Source organism: Xenopus laevis, chromosome 6L (genome assembly GCF_017654675.1).
Source record: "Xenopus laevis strain J_2021 chromosome 6L, Xenopus_laevis_v10.1, whole genome shotgun sequence".
NCBI lineage: Eukaryota > Metazoa > Chordata > Amphibia > Anura > Pipidae > Xenopus > Xenopus laevis.
This window is the reverse complement of record NC_054381.1, coordinates 35,960,236-35,982,251: the sequence shown is the minus strand read 5'-3', so window position 1 is coordinate 35,982,251 and position 22,016 is coordinate 35,960,236. Positions and strand designations below refer to the sequence as shown.

General features: G+C 41.1%; 1 protein-coding gene across 1 annotated transcript in view; it reads right to left on the bottom strand.

Annotated features, from left to right (window-relative positions):
* scin.L (scinderin L homeolog) overlaps window positions 1-22,016 on the bottom strand; it is an 89,835-nt gene that overhangs the window by 34,126 nt on the left and 33,693 nt on the right. The window contains 2 exon segments of the mRNA NM_001092620.1: window positions 5,693-5,825; window positions 15,345-15,434. Of these exon segments, the coding sequence (NP_001086089.1) occupies window positions 5,693-5,825; window positions 15,345-15,434 (223 nt within the window).

The following is a 22,016-nucleotide window of genomic DNA, read 5'->3' as shown; positions in this document are numbered from 1 at the left end:
TCACAGATCACAAGAATCTGGAGTTTATACAGTCCCTCAAGAGGCTAAATCCCAGACAAGCCAGGTGGGCCCTTTTCTTTTCTCGTTTTAACTTTGTTTTGACTTATCGCCCAGGTTCCAAGAATCTGAAAGCCGATGCCTTGTCTCGTAGCTTCACTCCGGTGGATCGTGACCCTGAGAGGCAGGAGCCAATCATTCCACCAGTCAAGATCATTGCCTCTCTGTATCCCCAATTTGCCGACCAGATTCTGTCTGGGCAGTCCTCGGCTCCTCAAGATACTCCGATTGGCATGGCCTTCGTCCCTCCAGAACTTCGCCTGGCCATCCTGCAACAAACCCACTGCTCCAGACAAGCTGGACATCCTGGTCCGGCCAAGACCCTTGAACTCTTGAGGCGCCTAGTCTGGTGGCCTGATATCCGCAAGGATGTAAAGGACTTTGTGGCTGCTTGTAATGTCTGTGCCACTTCTAAGCCTAGCCATTCCCGCCCCAGCGGGTTGTTACAGCCTTTGCCGGTTCCCTCTCGTCCGTGGACGCACCTCTCTATGGACTTTATTGTCGAACTTCCTCCCTCCGGTGGGAATACTGTGATCTGGGTTGTCATTGACCGCTTCAGCAAAATGGCCCATTTCATCCCTTTGAAGAAGTTACCCTCTGCGGTGGAATTATCCCAACTCTTTATTAAGTACATCTTCCGCCTGCATGGTTTCCCGGTGGAGATCGTCTCCGACAGAGGCACCCAGTTTACCGCCAAGTTCTGGCGTTCTCTATGTAAAGACTTGGGAATAACACTTAAATTTTCATCTGCCTACCACCCGCAGACGAATGGGGCAGCTGAACGTGTGAACCAAGCCTTAGAACAGTTCCTGAGGAACCACGTGTCTCTTTGCCAGGACGATTGGTCTGACCTCCTCCCGTGGGCAGAGTTTGCTCATAATAATGCATGTCATTCCTCCACAGGAAGGTCTCCATTTATGGTGGTGTATGGACAGCACCCTCAAGCCTTTCCTCAGGACTTCGTGTTGTCGGACGTCCCGGCTGCAGATGATCTGACAGCCCATATGCTTGCTATTTGGGCTGCAACCAAGTCTAATCTGGAGAAGTGTGCTCTAGTCCACAAGACTTTCGCGGATCGCCGTAGAAGGCCCTCTCCTCCCTACAAGGTGGGTGATAATGTCTGGCTCTCTTCCAGGAATATTCGCTTGAAGGTGCCATCTCCCAAGTTGGGTCCGAAGTTCCTGGGTCCGTTCCCCATCTTGGAGATAATTAACCCCGTAGCCATCAGACTTCAACTCCCACCAGAGATGAGAATCCCCAACGTGTTCCACGTCTCCCTGGTGAAGCCCACCGTCTCCAACCGTTTCTCTGGTGTCCAATCTCCTCCTCCTGCTGTCTCTGTGGAGGGTCAACAAGAATTCGAGGTGGAGAGAATCCTTGATTCCAGAATCTCCAGAGGGTCCCTTCAGTACCTCATCCATTGGAAGGGCTTTGGCCCCGAAGAATGCTCTTGGGAGGGACATCGTGATGTGCATGCTCCTCGTTTGGTAAGAGACTTCCACTCCAAGTTTCCCCAGAAACCAAGTCCCGGTGGTCCTGAGGCCCCCCGTGAGGGGGGGGGTACTGTCAAGACCGCCGGGAGCGCGAGGAGTCGCGTCCGCTCCCGGCGGCGAAGAATTCAAGATGGCGGCGCCCAGTCAACCCACGTGGGTTCCGACGCCAGCGCCGTGACGTCAGCGCGGCGCGATGGTCGCAGGCGCGCTGACGCTGGCGCAAGGGCGCCAAATTCAAACATAAAAGGACGCCTGAGACGCCAAGATGGCGCCCGAAAATAGGATTCTGTTCCCTGAGAGTTTCCTGGGTTCCCTTGCTGTTTTCCCTTCTTATATCTGCCTGATTCCTTGTTGTGACCCTTTGCCTGGACCTGGACTTCGCTGATTCTCTGCCTGCTATTGACCCCCTGCCTGGACTTTGGACTTTGATTATATTCTGCCTACCTTGTGACCTGTAGCCTGAACCCGATTACCCTTTCTGCTTAATCCCTGGATACCACGATCCTGATCCCTCCTGAGGGGCTTCCTCCTAGATCCGGACTACTCCCCAGAGGGGGCTCCCGGCTCCCTGACACAGCTTGAGTAATCAGAAGACAGAATCAGAAACAGTATTTGTGTAAAACTAGAACCTGGAAATCACAACCACGCTCAGTATCATTAATATGAGTTAAGGGTTACATTTGGGAGACAAGCAAAAGAAATAGCCAGAGGCTCATAGATTGCACCGGCACAGGCTTGGAGTGAAGCCAGAGAAACAGTGGGAATCAAGTCTTGTGTAGAATATCAGCATTATTATTCATGAAATATCAAGATAATACACTCACTTTGGAGGCTGCATGGTCCCATTTCAATTAAAAGGGGGCCTGCTTGAAACCCCGTTTTCTTTGTAATCTACAGTATATCTGCTCATGTCCTCCCTGTCCCTCAGTGTATTCAATTTTACTCCCTAACTCATTCACCCATCTAAGCATGGGCTTTGTGAAATGCAAAAGTATTTAGACACCCCTCTGCCAGATGTCTGTACTGAATGTGTTAAAACGTTTTACCGAAAAAAGTTGTTATAAATATGCCACCTTCACAAAGTTCTTAAAGGTTCACCTTTATGTTAACTTTAAAGGGATCCTGTCATCGGAAAACATGTTTTTTTCAAAACGCATTAGTTAATAGTGCATGACTTGGGGCAGCTGGGAAATTGACAATATGTCTAGCCCCATGTCAGATTTCAAAATTGAATATAAAAAAATCTGTTTGCTCTTTTGAGAAATGGATTTCAGTGCAGAGTTCTGCTGGAGCAGCACTATTAACTGATTCATTTTGAAAAAAAATGTTTTTCCCATGACAGTATCCCTTTAAGTATATTATAAAATGGACATTTCTTAGCAACTTTTCAATTGGTCATCATTATTATTATTTTTTTTTTTATTATTTGCCTTCTTTTTCTTACTCTTTCCAGCTTCCAGTACTGACCCCATCTAAAAGCAAATGCTCTGTGAGACTACAAATTTATTGCTATTGCTACTTTTTATTACTCATCTTTCTATTCAGACCCTCTCTCATATTCATGTTACAGTCTCTTATTCAAATCAATACATGGCTGCTAGGGCATTTTGACCCCAGCAACCGGAATGCTGAAATAGCAAACTGGAGATCTAGTGATTAAAATATTAAAAAACAAAAAAACCTTGAATAATACAAAATGTAATACCGGTTGCAAAATGTCTCATAATATCACTCTCTACATCAAACTAAGGGGCAAATTTACTAAAGGGCGAAGTGGCTAACGCTAGCGAAAATTCGCTAGTGAAGTGGACCTACTCTAGCGTTACTTCGCACCCTTACGCCAGGCGAAGTTGCGCTATGGCGAAGGGACGTAACTATGCTAAATCACTTACTTGCGGATTTTACTGAACGTTACCTCTTGCGCCAGACTTGCCTTCGCCACCTCAGACCAGGTGAAGTGCAATAGAGTAGATAGGGATTGCTTCAAAAAGAAGTTTACATTTTTTCTAAGTCCCAAAAAACGCTGGCGTCTTTTACCTTTTTAAGGGTGATAGGCTGAAAAAGATTGTAAACTATTTTTTGGGGTACCCTCCTACCCCCCTACATTTCCTAATATATGGCACCTAAACTATACAGTGGGCACATGTATAAGGCAAAATAACAACTCTCTTTTATTTTATGAAGCTTTTTCAGGCTTGTGTAGTGTAATGTATTTGCTGCTACATATACGTCCATTGTACTTTAACTTGGCGCCATATGCAAATTGGGCATCGCTAGCGTAACTTTGATTTGCTTAATGAATTGGGGTTGCGCAACTTTGCCCTTTCGACCCCCCTGAGCGCTACTTCGGATTATAGTGAATTAGTGGCGCCCTGGCGAAGTGCGGCAAAGCCAACACTGGCGCAACTTCAGGGTAAGTAAATTTGCCCCAAAAAGTTAACTTAAAGGGGTGGTTCACCCTCAAATTAACTTCTAGTATGTTATAGAATGCCTAATTCTAATCAACTTTTCTATTGGTCTTCATTATTTCTTTTTTGTTGTTTTGAAATTAGTTGGATTCTTCTTTTGACTCTTTCCATCTTTCAAATAGGGGGTCACTCACCCCATCAAAAAACAATTACCCTGTAAAGCTGCAAATGTAGTGTAACTGCAATTTTTTATTACTCATCTTTCTATTCAGGCCTGTCTTATTCATTTTGGACCCTAATAACCAGGTGGCTGAATTTGCAGACTGGAGAGCTGCTAAATAAAAAGCTAAATAACTCAAAAACAACAAATAATAAAGAATGACAACCAATTGCAAATTGTATCAGAATATCACTCTCTACATCATACTAAAACTTCACTCAAAAGTGAACAACCCCTTTAAAGGTGAACAACCCCTTTAAAAATGTGCAGTCTAATAACTGTCTAATAAAGAATATTAAGTTATGAAATCTGAATTAGTTACATATGTGAATTTTGTGATTTTTTTTACAGTTTTTATTGTATTCACAAAGAGGGGCAGATGTATTTGCTTCACGTTATGAATGGGTGTATGTTGAGTCAGATCCAATTATTCAGCTTTTCCAAAAGCATCAGCTTACAATGGACTTATGAAGTACAGGGGGATTTGAGGTAAGGGGCCAGTTGGTGGTACCAAGATTGCGTATGGCCCTCTGGGTACCAGTGTTAAGGGGCAATTTTGTGTGTATGTGGAATTTACATATCCATTTTTGAGAGCTGAACTGGCAAACTTGTTTATGACTGCAGATGGAAAGCAGAAACATGGAGGCCATTGGACTCTGAGCTGCATTTAAATATTCATTTAAACATTCTCTTCCACTTGTTTAAAGGGCTTCAAGTTGCTAAGCAATATGATGTGGTCTGCAGGACTATAATGGATCTCCATCTGCGGTAGAGGTAAGAAAACCATTGACTGCAATTGTCATATTGTCTGCTTTTTTTTGCTTTTTATCCATAGAATTATGGCATATTGTTGGCGGTGTTCTGGCCCTTCTCATCAGTATTATGTGGCTCTCCTTTGACTAAAACACAAGGCCAAGAATATCAGGGAGGATACGGTGGGGAGAATGTCAATCGTAATTGGGTAGATAATGCATTATCACAAGTAGACATTGTGTAACACAGGTACAAACCGCAAACGTTATCTGTTTTATGATTTCCTGATTATACAATTTTGACAGCTTATTGCTTAACATTATGTAATTTTCTCACTCAGTTATCTTGAAAAAAGGGAAGAAGTATCGAACGTTCTAGAGGATTTCTGCACATATTTACAGCACTCTGTATTGCCAAAAGATATTACTTCCAGGGCATGGAAATCTTGCTGACATGGAGGAGTACCTGGTTGTACAAACCTTAATTATACCTGCGTTATTAATTCTACCACTTCCTATGTGTCTTCCCCTTTTTCCAAGAAGACTTAGAACAATTCATAGTCCTAATGAATAGGCTGCCAATATGGCATAATTATAGGTAATAATAAAACAGATAGTTGTGATTCAGGATGATAAACAGTGATCATCTGCAGCTGTGTTACACGTGATGTATTTAGTGATAATACATTCATTATCCAACTGCTACAGTTTTGCATCCTTCCTGTGGGATGCAAAGAAGAAGAAACAACGTAGAAGTCTGACCTTTCCAGACAAAGATCTTTTTGTCTCCGGAATGGTCCAGAATAAAGCATTCCTCAGACAGAAGCATGTCTTTAGAGAAGGGACTTTCCTCTGCAATTACTGACACCTTCATAGACCCACTGGCATCCGACACCTACAAAACAACAAGAAAAGTATATGTAACTATTGGCAACTGGTTCCATTTCACTCATGCAACATTGTGCAAAAACTAACCTTATTCAATCTGAGCATTTACAAATAATAATAAAAATTTTAATGAAAAGGCACCTAAATAAAGAAAGTGAAGTAAATAACGTCAGGCTATTGTTTCTCCTACTCAGTGTAACTGAATGTTTTGAAATGGGGCCTGGATTTTTACTACTGAGTGCTGTTCTTTTATCTACCAGGGAACCGTTATCTGGTTACCTTCCCATTGTTCTGCTAAAGGACTGCTGGGAGGAAAGGGAGGAAAGGGAGGAGGGTGATATCACTTCTACTTACAGTACAGCAGTAAAGAGTGACTGAAGTTTATCAGAGCACAAGTCACATGACTGGTGGGCTCATGGGAAACTGACAATGTGTCTAGCCCCATGCCAGATTTCTAAATTAAACATTAAAAAATCAATTTGATCTTTTGAAAAAAAGATTTCAGTGCAGAAGTCTGCTGGAGCAGCACTATTTACTGATGCATTTTTGAAAAAAAAAAACTTTTTCCGATGACAGTATCCATTTAAAATGTAAATCGTAAAAATGTCACAAGCCCGGAAAATTCACAGAAGGTATTTGATAATTTTATGGATTTGTTGTAATACTGCCATATTTTGTGAAAATGTTGTTTGTGCTTTAAAAAATTTTCTCGATACAGACTTAAGCCAAATTGATATATACTCATTAAAAAAAAAAGGTTTTACATAAGACACAAAAATAGCCATGCCTACTTTTTAAGAACAATTTTTAAAAATTGTTGGTAGAGAAAAAATGAAGGGAAATTGGTGTGTGAATGAGTCGGTGCATAAACAACATTTTTCTTTACCCACATACTGTATAGTATGCAAGGGCTGTTTTTATTGTTTTGTTTGTTAAATTTCTCAAATGAAACAGCATTTTTGTTAATTCCCCCTAATTCCATAGGGGCAGATTCACTAAAGGGCGAAGTAGCTAACGGTAACGATTTTTTGCCAGCGTTGCCACCCGCAAGGGCATCGAAAATTCACTAACAGGTGCAGGCACCAATTTGCTAGTGAACAGGACAGTCACTAGCGCTCATTCGCACTCTATTGTCAGGCGACTTTTTGCTCTGGCGAACGCTCGTTACTCCGCAAATTCACTAAACTGCGGATTTTACTGAACGTTACCTCTTTCGTCAGAGTTGACTTCACCACCGCAGACCACTTACATCATATCCTGTGTGCCGAAAATGCATTTAAGTTCAAAAAATGCTGGCGACTTTTCCTTTTTTTTAAGCGGGATTGGCTGCAAAAGTCCTAACTTTTTTGGGTAACCAGTTTTCTCCAGACATTTCATAACATAAGTAAATAAATTTTACAGTGGGCTCATGTGTAGGACATTATATTAACTCTTTTGTCTTTATTAAGGTTCCCTGGACATTTGTAATAAAAAGTGGTAACTTCAAGCATTTGCACCAACATTTATAATAAAGACCTTCATACAACTGTAAATTAGCCGCCGTATGCAAATTGACCTAAGCGCAAGATCACTAGTGAATTTTCGGTAGGCACAAACGAACGCTAGTGCATCTTTGCTATGAAATGCTCGCACTGCCGAAGTAACGATAATGAAAAGTCACCAGCATTCGTCGCCCACGGCGCAACTTCGCATATTAATGGATTAGCGTAGTGGTAACTAATTTGCGCCTGGCAAAGTAGTGTGATGTGTGCGAATCGGTCACTGGCGACAATTCACCCTTTAGTGAATCTGCCTAATAGTGTTTGCTACATTATGCAAGGGCTGTTTTATTGTTTTGTTTGTTAAATGACCAATTCTCAAATGAAACAGCATTTGGTTGTTTGGCAGAAATCTTCATTATATTGTCAGGCCTGAAGTTGTGATTATGTTTAGGTGAGGCAAAGGGTTAGTTCCTTACAGAGTATATGCAGCATGTATATTCTTGTAAGTGAAATCTCACTGAAGTTATGGCCCATAAAGAGAGGGGGTGGCAGCATTTAATAGCATGGCTTTGACCTCTCATTGCATCAGCAGCTTCAAAATAAAGTGCAAAGACCCAAGTGCAAGGGTGTGTGCATTTGGTATTGCAGTGCTTCTATCAGGCACACTATACAGTGCCAGTTATAACTGGGCCCATGATTTCCCAATGACAGAATGCTGCAGACAACACACACTGATAACTGTATGGAAAGTGTTCCTTGTGGCACCTAAATGCAATGAGAAAATAACCTGTTCTGGACCTGACATTATTCTCATCTTCAAATCCGTATGAGTCTCATGTGCTCAGAATTAAGTTCATGGAATGAATGGATAGAATCACTTTTACATACAGGTATGGGGTCTGTTATATGGAAACCCATTATCCATAGAACTCTTTCTGTAGTGATAAAACAATACCTTTTACTCAATGGTAACTAAGCTGCATTAATCCACATTGGTGGCAAAACAATCCTATTGGATTTCATGTTTAGTTGCCTTAAGGTCGGCATATGGGGGAGAGGGATCCGCTCGTTTGGCGATGTAGTCAAATGAGGGGATCTCTCCCCGATATGCCCATCTTGAGGTGAGCGATATCGGGCTGATCCGATTGTGGGCCCTAGAGCCCAACGATCGGTTCAAAATGAATGTTAAACAAGTGGTCAGATCGCGGGACGGCATCAACGAACAGATGCGGCCGCGATCCAATAGGATTTTTAGTCCCGTCCGATTGACATCTACCCGACTTTTGGCCAAATATCGATCGGGGAAGCCTGTCGGAGGGCCTCATACACGGGCCAATAAGCTGTCGGCAGCTTTAATTGGCCTGTGTATGGTCACCTTTAAAGGTATGAAGATCCAAATTAAGATCCTTTATCCAGAAAACCCCATGTCCCAAGCATTCCAGATAATTGATCCCACAATATTGTTTTTCTCAAAACTGTTCATGCCTTTGTTATTTTTCATTATGATATTCTTTGACACAAAGGGTCGAATTCAAATTTTCAAATTGTATTTTTTGGTCAAAAGTCACATATTCAAATTGGGAATAATCCAAATCCAAATCAAATTTGAATTTCAAGATTTACCAAACCTTGACCCTGGGAACAATTCGAATTAGACTATTCGCCATCTAAAACCTGCCGAGCTCATGTAGAAGTCAATGGCAGAGGTCCAGTGAGCCATTTAAAGATGTTAATAGCCTTCCTGACATTCGAGTTTTTTTCAGAGAAAAAAACCTGATTCGCACAAATTGAATACAAATCGAATTTTCAGATCATCTCCATTCAATCGTTTCGAATTCAAAGTAAATTTTTCTTAAATAACTTCCCATTTGAATTTGGAGTATATTTGAATATATTATAGTAAAAAAAAAATTCACATGAATTCAGAATTCGACCTTTGATAAAAGGATAAATTTCCTTTTCTCGTTAGTTCATGAATGTGAAATGAACCGTTGTGTCTCACTGTCTCATGATTTATTAGGGCCATATTGATGCTTGTTCCCTCTGCTGAATTCTTCTCTTTCCTCTATGATTTTATGTCCCTGATAAGACTGTTGCAAGCGATGACTTTTTCATATACTTTGCCCTGCAAACTCTGATATGGAACCTCTGTGCTAATTGGCACATCACATGACTAAACACCTTTAGGGCAGACACTGATAATGAAATGTACTCACCTCCCACAAGAACAATAAAAAATGTATGTCACAGCTTTAGAAATAATTCTCTACTAAAGTAGGCTTGTTAAATAAATCATGATAAATATTGCTTTTATGAAGGGTTATCACTGTGTTGAACCAATTCTATTTTATATTATGGGCCTTGTTTATCAACCCCATTTGCACTGTAGCAGAATTGGCACCTTTTAAGATCCACCTACAAAGCACCCTATGGGATTTACTTTATATTCTAGGATATACTGTATATATTGTAGGAGATGAGCACACCCCTTATTTATAAAAATAAAGATCTTCCTAGCTCCTTGTGCACACGAGAGTGCAACCAACTGTGCCTTTGACACAACCTTTTCAAACCTTCTATATATATATATATATATATATATATATATATATATATATATATATATATATATATATATATATATATATATATATATATATATATATATATATATAAACATATGCACACTGTGGTTTTATATCTGTTTGTGCAATGGCAGGTGATTATTATTTGCCCCTTTTTATTTTAATTAGCAGTGAATTGTTTTCATCCGTTGCATTGCAAGAACCTATCATTTTAATTCCAGGGCAAATAATGGCTATAATATGCATTATTAGCTATAGAAATTAAGGCCGTTAAAAATTACCCAGTTTTCTAACTGAATTGGTTCATATTTCTGACTTTTTATGACACGTAAACTACTAAATATTTTTAGAGAATTCAAACCTAAAAATGAATGGCTAGAAATGCCATATTTTATATACTGAACTTATTGAACCAGCTTAAAGGTTCAGCATCTTTATAGTAGTAATGATACAGGACTTCAATGTCAGTAATGTAACTGGAGGGGGACGGGCCCTGGTGCGGGACCCGCCCCCTTCCGTACCAGATTCTTTTTACCCGAAATCGGTCAGTGCAGCCAGAAATCAGCAGTGCGTGAGCTGCCGGGGGCCCTGAGGAGGTGCGGGCCCTGGCCCAATTGCACCCCCTACTCCCCCGGTAGTTCCGCCACTGTTCAAAGTTGTCACAGGAGTTCTCCATCTTGGATTTTGTTAGGAGTGTCAGTGACATGCACATGTGCAGTGGGCTCTGAGCAGTTAAGCATAGGGGTCGTCGCAAATCATCAAACAGAAAGTGAGGTTGGTCTGTAATATAAGCTGATGCTACAGGGCTGATTATTAAAGGGGTGATTCACTTTTAGTATATTATAGAGTGGTCAATTCTAAGCAAAATTTCAATTTGTCTTCATTATTTATTTTTTATACTTTTTTTTCATTATTTGCCTTCTTCTACTGACTCATTCCAGCTTGCAAATGGGGGTCCCATTTAAAAACAAACGCTCTGTAAGGCAACAAATGTATTGTTATTGTTACTTTTAATTACTCATCCTCTCCTATTTATATTCCAGTCTTTTATTCATATCAATACATGGTTGTTAGGGTAATTTGGACCCTAGCAACCACACTGCTGAACTTGTAAACTGGAGAGCTGCTGAATAAGAAGCCAAAGAACTCAAAAAACACAAATAATAAAAAATGAAAACCAATTGCAAATTGTCTCAGAATATCACTCTCTACATCATACTAATAGTTAACTCAAAGGTGAGCAACCCCTTTAAAGTCTCATGGTAATTGTGCTGGTTTCTGACCTGCCATGTACCAATAATCTGAATTATTGACTAATCAGCTTTATATTGTTACATTTATATTATATATTCTGTATCTTGTGCATCCGTCCCTAAGCTCAGTAAGTGACAGCAGCACAGAACATGTGCAGTGAATCAGCAGAAAAGAAGATGGGGAGCTACTAGGGCATCTTTGGAGACACAGATCTTCCCTACTAAAAGGATGTGGTTGCCTTGGACTGGTATAAAAGCCCAAAACATAATGTACAACATTTTTGTCAGTTAGTTAAAGAGGTTGTTCGCCTTCTAACATTTTTTTTTCAGTTCAGTTGGTTTCAGATAGTTCACCAGATTTTTCCAATTACTTTCTATTTTCTATGTGTGACTGGTTTTCTAATATTGAAGTGTAACGTATAATTTTCACCTTCTAAAGCAGCTCTGGGAGGGAGTTGCTGACCCTGTAAACTGTTTTAAACTGATACATTTAGTTGATACATTTCTTATCTTTGTCCCTGCTGAGCAGAATCTCTGGGTTTCATTACAGGCAGCTGTTAGAATTGATACAATAGTTGCTAATACTCCAGAGATGCTGCTGAGAAATGTGTCAACTAAGGGGAATATTTATTAAGGGTCGAATTTCGAATTGAAAAAACTTTGAAATTCTAATTCAAAAACACCGAAATTAAGTCGAAGGTTTTTTGGTCGAATAGGTCAGTTTTCGATCTAATAGGTCCGTATTCCGCAGAATTCGAATCGAAGGACTATCGTATTCGATTGAATACGATTAGAAGTTTTTCCACCATTTGTCTCCAAATAGGTTCTAGGAGGTCCCCCATAGGCAGGTTTCAGATGGCGAATGGTCAAAGTCGACTTTTTAAAGAGACAGTACATGATAAATTTCGATATTGGAATTTTCTGATTTTTTTCAAATTCAAATTGAATTTGGACTATTCCCTATTCGAAGTACACAAAAAATAGCAAAAAAAATGCACCTCGACCTTTGATAAATATGCCCCTAAATGTTGCAAAATTGTAACAGTTTAGATTCTGCGCCTGAATTACTGAGCTGCCACACCTGAAATTACCAGAGACAGGCACATTAAACTTTAAACTTAGATTTTGGAAAAACTGTAGAAAATAAAAAATGGAAAGTAATTGAAAGAAGTCTTTATTTCTGGTGAACAAGCTGAAAACAATTTGAACTAAAAAAAAAAGTGTTTGGAAGGTGAACAATTCCTTTAAGCTTTAGTTCTCCTTTAAAGGAGAAGGGAAGTTAAAATCACTAGAGATGTCAAATGTTAGCAAGTGTAAACCTTATGTGACAATTACCCTAAAGGCAAAAGGCATATCTTTAAATACTTTCAGTTATTTTAATTTTATCTCACAGAGAAATATAAAGGCCGTTGCTATGACAAAAAACTGTATTATGCTGTGTTGTTCTGGAGTCAGTGCAGCCCACAGGCTAAATAAATACCAGGTAAACTGGTCTGATTAATGCTTAAATGAAACTTCATGATTTTCAAGGAAACCCCATGGCCTGCTAAATTAAACAGTCCCAAAGTTTCAGCCCTGTATATAAACAAATCTAATCCCTCCACTGGCTGTTTGGTTGTATCCGATGTCTGCTCAGATGTTAATGGGCAGGGAGGGGTTAATGCAATACCCAGCACACAGTTCTTCTTGTCTTAGGTTTATGACCAAAAATATCCACACGGCTCCTGTCTGCTGTGGGCTGTACTAGGTTTTACCATTGAAAATACTGTCTTTGTTTCCAGATTAATGCCATATGTGTAAAGGCGGATTTGGGAGAGTTTTTTTTTTTAAGGGGTTTGTTTTTAGAGCTCTATATTAGGTTTGTAAACTCACTGTGTCTATCCTCTTCCAGCTTTTACTCTTTAAGGATTGTGGGTTTGTAATAACAAAGAAAGAATCCCACCACAAATAAGAAATAACTTTAGCCTTTAGTATTAGAGGCCTGGTTAGCCTGTTAAATCAGACAGTAATGTTTTGCTCGATTCAGATTTGAAATCTGAGAAGAACGAAGGGTGTTTAAGAGTAGTGATGGGTGATTTTCTCCCATTTTGCTTCTCCGAAAATGACTAAAAATTCCCAATTCAGACCACCGGCGTTAAAGTCAATTGGTGTCCGAATAGTGTTGAAGCGCGGCAGTTTTGACACAAGCAACTTTTTGGACTGGCGAATTTTTGCAGGAGTTTCTACAAAACGCAGAAATTTGATGTAAATATGCGGCAAATGTATTCACCCATCACTACAAGCAGTGTCAGTAGGGGAGCTGCACCAATGAAGCAAGTTGAGAAACTCACCTCAGGTGGCAGCACTCCACTAGTTACGAGGGGTGGCAAAAATGCAACTCCTGGTATCTTTAAGAGCCGAATTTCTGTTTTTTAAACTGGAAATTAGGCTCTTCTAGCGCAGAGAGCACAATTGCGCCTCCATGTGCTAGCATCCCGGACCCCTCTGCCAATAGTGTGGACCCCAGGCCCGGATTTGTGGCGAGGCCACATAGGCCCGGGCCTAGGGCGGCACATTTTGGGGGTGGCATGCCGCCCAGCTGCTCTGTGGGGAGACTGTGCTCCCCAATGCTCCAGCGCTTTTGCGCCAGCGTGTGGTTGTGAGGGCAGGCACTAGGACCATGTGGAGCGCATGGCCTAGGGGCGCCCACCCAGCGAATCCGGTGCTGGTGGACCCCCTTGTCCCCTCCAGCACAAAAAGGTGAGCTTAAGGGGAGGGAAGAGGGGCCAGGATCTTTCCGTAATTTGGATCTTCATACCTTAAGCCTACCAGAAAATCATGTAAACATTCAATAAACCCATTAGGCTGGTTTAACTTAGTTGGGATTGTGTACAGGACACTGCTTTAACATTACAGAGAAAAAGGAAATCATTTTTAAAAATTTTGATAAATTTGGAGCTTTCTGGATAATGGGTTTCAGAATAACAGATCCCATATGTTCTTATTGAGGGGGGGGGCTAAAAGGATTTTGATATGAGACCCAGTGACTTCTACTTACAGCACTGGCTAGATCTAATGTGTGATGGCTCCAAACCAGCTTATATTATATTTGCATAACTCTTTTACATTACAGTTTGCAAGAAAACCATGCCATGTGTTTGTTAAGGGCTTGTGGACAGGTACAGTAGTGACACACCTCTTAAACATGTTCACTACTCGTACGTGGGAAATCCCCACAACAAATAACAATAAACAATACGGATTTCACCTTGCTTGCATGTATATTTGGATTCCCATATGGGTTGGGTGCACTCACTACATTATGACTGTATGTCACCTCTTTTGCTTGTAGATCACTGCTCCATAGACCAGTACATTAGGAATAAAATAGCAGTTTAAAAAAGGATTCATATTGATTGACTCTCTTCTGCACAATAAATGCTTATGCCAACTTTAGCACTTGTTTTAGTAGTGGCGATGATGCCCAACTGCCAAATCATGTCGGTGGCCCAAATGTCATTCAATCTCATGACTGCGTTACTCAACACTGTATTGCTCAAACAAACTCCAGTTACTTGGCATTGCACCACTACAGTACATTAGGAAAGATGTGTAAGAATACACAGAAACAACAGTTCATGGGTGCTTAAACAATTTAATAGTAGCAGAGGGCACAGAGGTGAATCATATGGCTCTGGTATTGTAGAATAAAAGATCATAGGCCTTTGAATAAATGTGGGTAATTTAATATAAGGAGCAAAAGTTTGCTGCTGGTCCATTACCATCAATATGTAGGCAGCATTAACTGAGCAGCATTTAAAAACAAAGATCTGATTGGTTGATAAGGGTTACCAGACCTGGGCAAACCGTGTGCCTTTTATTACATTAGTCTTCATAATTCACTCCTAGGAAATTCTAACCATTTTAATATTTTGAATGTTTTTTGCTTTTGTTTATAATTCACTTTTCGTGTGATTTAGTAGATTGTGTGAGCCAGAAATAGTCACCTACCTCCATAAGCTGCAGTAACTATATACTCTGTGTCCTCTATTGAAACAAGGACATCGTTATTTATAGCTGGGGATTATCATTGTTTGCAGTTATGTCATGACTCTGTATTCTCATTGCAAGAAATAATATCTTTTGCGAACAGATATTTGTCACTTTTCTATTAATAATTCCATTAGAAATGTCCAAGAAGTGTTAGCTTTCCAACATATATTCTTACCATGTACAGCTTAGCATTCCTTCGATTGGTATCATCTGCCACTTCATCAGCATCATCTCCTGCAGGCAGCTGGGGTTTGGCTCCCAAAATCTGCATAAAATATTCATAAAACAAGTTAGTGTTTTCTCATTGATATAGAAATCAAAGTAAAGTCACATAACCGAGTAAGAAATCATCACTATCTGGGACCATAATTAACGTTGTGCTGCCATTAGATATTGGCTCAGTAAGAGATCTAAAATCAATGTTTGCATATACAGGTATGGGACCTGTTATCCAGAATGCTTGAGACCTGGGGGTTTCTGGATAACAGATCTTTCTCTAATCTTCATACCCTAAGGAGGTTATACAAAAATCACGAAAAATTTGTTTTTTCAGATTCACACTTTTCCTTCCTCGGGGTTTAATAAATTCCGTTTAACTCGTCCGGTTTTGTAAAACAAAATCAAGAATTTTTCGGAATGTATTAAACCCCGATGATGGAAAAGTCTGAATCTGAAAATCCGGCATCTCAGACCTGTCGAGGTTGCATATAAGTCAACGGAAGAGGTCCCAATGGTTTTTCATGTGCACTGGGTTTTGTGCAATACCCCGATGTTTTCGGATGAAAAAATCCGGAAAAATCACGAAAATCTGTTTTTTCCCGCAAAGAAAATTGTCAGGTAAATGTAATAATAAATAAGCGTAAAAAACCCAAGAGGATTTGATCTGAGTTTGTGGCATAAAATATTGAGAAAAATAACCCCCTTAGTCTAGAAACAAACCCCATAGGCTGGTTTTGCTTCCAATTAGGATTCATTATATCTTAGTTGGGATCAAGTACAAGCTACTGTTTTATTATTACAGAGAAAAAGGAAATCATTTTTAAAAATTTGGATTTTATGGATAAAATAGAGTCTATGGGAGTCAGCCTTTCCATAATTCGGAGCTTTCTGGTTAACAGGTTTCCAAGTACAAGTTTATAGATTACAATTCTATATGGGATTGCCAACAAACATACAGGGATATATAAACAGTGGAGGTATATTCTAAGCACAATATCTATGATCTTGTAATTTATTGTGTAACTCATGTAAAATGATAGGAAGGTAATCCCTTACTCCGTATATGGTATTCCCTAAAGTAAAACTCTATAAAATAAAAAAAAAAATTCACTAATGAAGTCAATTAGACGGCATAAACCAACTATATTTTCAGGAGGCAGATTGTGATATGACAGAATTGGTGAGGTGGATACAGTATGTACAGGATTTGGTACTTTAAATGGAGCACGTATAGGAGCAGTTTGCTTTAGGCCATTACTCTAACAGCCACCTGTCTGCGTGCCAGTGTGGTTTGTTTGCTGTAAATAATCTTAATACAGCCGGTTAATATTTCATGATGCAAATGTTTTCTCAGGAAAGAGAAGGTTACTAGGGAAGGTCTTGTCCCCATAATCAAATCATTTGCTTACAACTGAATACTGCAGCTGCTAATTTCCAGGCTATAATCATTATTATTATAAAATATTTTGGGAAATGTCACACAAGAGCCATGAATATCCTCATAAATGGTGCTTATTGATGTCATCATTTTTAATCGGAGCTTAGTGATGTCATTTCTGTCACATGACATGACTCACTGAAACTTGTGTATTATATTAAATAAATTACCCCCTGTTGCAAAATATAAGGATGTTAGAAGTCACCACGGAGTTCCATGACTCTGCCTCGTGCCTCTGCCTTAGTAATTTATAAAATTTTATATATATATATATATATATATATATATATATATATATATATATATATATATATATATATATAACTTTATTCACTATATAAAAGGTGATACATACAATTTGGGAATTCCTCTTCTCTAAAATACGTAATGTTTAGATCTAACTGTTGTTTATGTATAAATAGCTATGGATATAGAAGCAATTTCTGAACATTCTAGCTAGGGATGCACCGAATCCACTATTTTGGATTCGGCTGAACCCCCGAAACCTTTGTGAAAGATTCGGCCGAATACTGAACCGAATCCGAACCCTAATTTGCATATGCAAATTAGGGATGGGAAGGGGAAAACATTTTTTACTTCCTTGTTTTCTGACAAAAAGTCACGTGATTTCCCTACCCGCCCCTAATTTGCATATGCAAATTAGGGATCGGATTCGGTTCGGCCGGGCAGAAGGATTCGGCCAAATCCGAATCCTGCTGAAAAAGGCCATATCCTGGCAAATCCCGGCCGAATCCCGAACCGAATTCTGGATTCGGTGCATCCCTAATTCTAGCTGCACTTCAATTCACAAAACTATAATTTTCAGCAGGTAATGGGGCTTATTCGCCCTCGTAAAGGCACCATTAGTAAATAAGGCCTATTAAATTTGCGTTGATATCTTATTTAACTTCTATAGACAGAAGGATAGGTTTGGTTTTAGAATTTATTTTGCACAAAATTTTGCACAAAAGTCCGTCTCCCCATTGATTCCATTGAAGAAGACCAATAATTGAACCTTGCACACTTCACTTGCATAAAGAAATGAACCATAATTTGCCAAGAAATGATTGTTACTTCTTAGAGGTAGCATATAACTCCTTTAAAATCAATGACATCTCATAATATTATACATTATACTTATCAGGAAAAGCACAAAGTCTATGTTAAACGTTGGGGTGGGAAACAGCTGGGATTATAACAGATGGTAACTGCTATTAACTAGACTTTATGGCTTTATAGCTTAAACATTCAAAAACAGAGAACTTGGTGAACTCCAACAATGGCTTTATGTTTTGTTTACTTTGCATGTGAATGTCGACCTGCAGAGCCTCCCTTCCCTTAGGTGAGCTGCTTTAACTGCGGAACAGGCTTCACTGGTTTTGCTGAGAGCAGTAAGTCAGTGCGTGTGAAACTGAACAGGGAGGCTTGAAGGGTGACTTTCACGTTGTATTTTATTGGTACCTCAAGGTAGTAAAAATGAAATATTACCAGCCACGCCAACTAGTCACGGAATATTTCTGGATCCCCAGATCAATCGTGTGGTGTGTTTATTGTATGTAAAATATTTTATTTATGAAATCTTTTTTAATATAAAAATGCATCCCCAGTTAACATCTGTGTGTATTCAACGTATGCATTTTTATTAAATATGGGCGACTCTAATGGGTATATTTATCAAGGAGTGAAGTTAGAGATCACACAGACCTCTAGAGTGAAATACAGCCGCTCTCTCCATTCATGTCTTTTAAAGGCGTATTTATGAAAGGATGAACTTTCACTTTCACCATTTGATCAATACGCCTTTAAAAATCCCATAGAAATAAATGGAGAGAGCGGCGGTATTTCACTCTAGAGGACTGTGTGATCTCTAACTTCACTCTTTGATAAATATACCCCTTTGACTATAGGTGCATGTACAGCAAGGCTGTATGAATCAGCTCTTACATTATAGAACAAGTGATTGCTAATGATATCGCCCTTATCTGTCTCCTCTGTAGGCATTACCTTGGCATGAGTAGATCATCCCCCCTCCACCCCATCCTTGACCCCTCAACCAAAAATATAATAATAATCCTGGGTTTATGCAGAGCCATCTGGAGAGGCTGCAGCCAGGGGCCAATACCTTGCAATTTTTTAATTTGCACTATAGGTATTGGTCAGGTAGTTGGTTTATAAATGAGCCTATCAGGGATTCACTCAGAAGGGGCAGAGTTAGCAGCTTATTCTGGCATTTATATGACCATCTTTAGGGTAAAGGCCCACACTGCTGTTTGAGCTATTCTGAGTGCTGGGTTTTTTAAACCAAAATGACAGAAACATCCCGCTATAGCCTTTCACTGACACTACCCGTTGAGAGGTTATCACCTTGTAAAGTGAATAATAAATCCAAAAAGAAACTTTGTTCCTGTCAATGTAGGGGGATGGTTGTAATTTTGAGACAGTGATGACTTATGACCAAATGTGGCAAGGTACTATTTCTCTGTGCTCCGACACTTTATGTCACAATGCATAGCATGCAAACATCAGAGGGAGCTATAGAACATTGGATCATGTGACAGATGCCCCTTACTGCCTTATCCTAGCAAAGTGATCCCCAACCCTTTGGATGTTGGCCCTAAAGCAGGTGCTTATTTTTGAATTCCAGGCTTGAAGGCAAATTTTGGTTGCATAAAAACCAGGCAAACTGCCAAACATAACCTTCTGTAGGCTGCCAGTCTACATAAGGGCTATCAAATAGCCAATCACAGCCCTTTTTTGGCATCCCCAGGGACTGGTTGCTCCTCAACTCTTTTTACATTTGAACATGGCTGACAGGTAAAAAGGTTGGGGACCCCTGTCCTAGTCCTACATTGTAATCAGTGCTGCATGCTGTCTCAAATCATACAAGGCAAAAACTGAAGTTACATAGATGATTTCTTCAACAGAAATCTTACAACCCCATTAGCAAATAAATATTATTACATTCGAGGCTAACGGAGTTGTAAGATCTACAGTTAGATAGCGTAGGTATTGGTATATACAGTTTATATAAATGAGTGTATAGATACTGTAGGTCTGTAGAAGTATGTGTCAGGGAGCCGGGAGCCCCCTCTGGGGAGTAGTCCGGATCTAGGAGGAAGCCCCTCAGGAGGGATCAGGATCGTGGTATCCAGGGATTAAGCAGAAAGGGTAATCGGGTTCAGGCAACAGGTCACAAGGCAGGCAGAATATAATCAAAGTCCAAAGTCCAGGCAGGGGGTCAATAGCAGGCAGAGTATCAGCGAAGTCCAGGTCCAGGCAAAGGGTCACAACAAGGAATCAGGCAGATATATGTAGGGAAAACAGCAAGGGAACCCAGGAAACTCTCAGGGAACAGAATCCTATTTTCGGGCGCCATCTTGGCGTCTCAGGCGTCCTTTTATGTTTGAATTTGGCGCCCTTGCGCCAGCGTCAGCGCGCCTGCGACCGTCGCGCCGCGCTGACGTCACGTCGCCGGCGTCGGAACCCACGTGGGTTGACTGGGCGCCGCCATCTTGAATTCTTCGCCGCCGGGAGCGGACGCGACTCCTCGCGCTCCCGGCGGTCTTGACAGTACCCCCCCCCTCACGGGGGGCCTCAGGACCACCGGGACTTGGTTTCTGGGGAAACTTGGAGTGGAAGTCTCTTACCAAACGAGGAGCATGCACATCACGATGTCCCTCCCAAGAGCATTCTTCGGGGCCAAAGCCCTTCCAATGGATGAGGTACTGAAGGGACCCTCTGGAGATTCTGGAATCAAGGATTCTCTCCACCTCGAATTCTTGTTGACCCTCCACAGAGACAGCAGGAGGAGGAGATTGGACACCAGAGAAACGGTTGGAGACGGTGGGCTTCACCAGGGAGACGTGGAACACGTTGGGGATTCTCATCTCTGGTGGGAGTTGAAGTCTGATGGCTACGGGGTTAATTATCTCCAAGATGGGGAACGGACCCAGGAACTTCGGACCCAACTTGGGAGATGGCACCTTCAAGCGAATATTCCTGGAAGAGAGCCAGACATTATCACCCACCTTGTAGGGAGGAGAGGGCCTTCTACGGCGATCCGCGAAAGTCTTGTGGACTAGAGCACACTTCTCCAGATTAGACTTGGTTGCAGCCCAAATAGCAAGCATATGGGCTGTCAGATCATCTGCAGCCGGGACGTCCGACAACACGAAGTCCTGAGGAAAGGCTTGAGGGTGCTGTCCATACACCACCATAAATGGAGACCTTCCTGTGGAGGAATGACATGCATTATTATGAGCAAACTCTGCCCACGGGAGGAGGTCAGACCAATCGTCCTGGCAAAGAGACACGTGGTTCCTCAGGAACTGTTCTAAGGCTTGGTTCACACGTTCAGCTGCCCCATTCGTCTGCGGGTGGTAGGCAGATGAAAATTTAAGTGTTATTCCCAAGTCTTTACATAGAGAACGCCAGAACTTGGCGGTAAACTGGGTGCCTCTGTCGGAGACGATCTCCACCGGGAAACCATGCAGGCGGAAGATGTACTTAATAAAGAGTTGGGATAATTCCACCGCAGAGGGTAACTTCTTCAAAGGGATGAAATGGGCCATTTTGCTGAAGCGGTCAATGACAACCCAGATCACAGTATTCCCACCGGAGGGAGGAAGTTCGACAATAAAGTCCATAGAGAGGTGCGTCCACGGACGAGAGGGAACCGGCAAAGGCTGTAACAACCCGCTGGGGCGGGAATGGCTAGGCTTAGAAGTGGCACAGACATTACAAGCAGCCACAAAGTCCTTTACATCCTTGCGGATATCAGGCCACCAGACTAGGCGCCTCAAGAGTTCAAGGGTCTTGGCCGGACCAGGATGTCCAGCTTGTCTGGAGCAGTGGGTTTGTTGCAGGATGGCCAGGCGAAGTTCTGGAGGGACGAAGGCCATGCCAATCGGAGTATCTTGAGGAGCCGAGGACTGCCCAGCCAGAATCTGGTCGGCAAATTGGGGATACAAAGAGGCAATGATCTTGACTGGTGGAATGATTGGCTCCTGCCTCTCAGGGTCACGATCCACCGGAGTGAAGCTACGAGACAAGGCATCGGCTTTCAGATTTTTGGAACCTGGGCGATAAGTCAAAACAAAGTTAAAACGGGAAAAGAAAAGGGCCCACCTGGCTTGTCTGGGATTTAGCCTCTTGAGGGACTGTATAAACTCCAGATTCTTGTGATCAGTG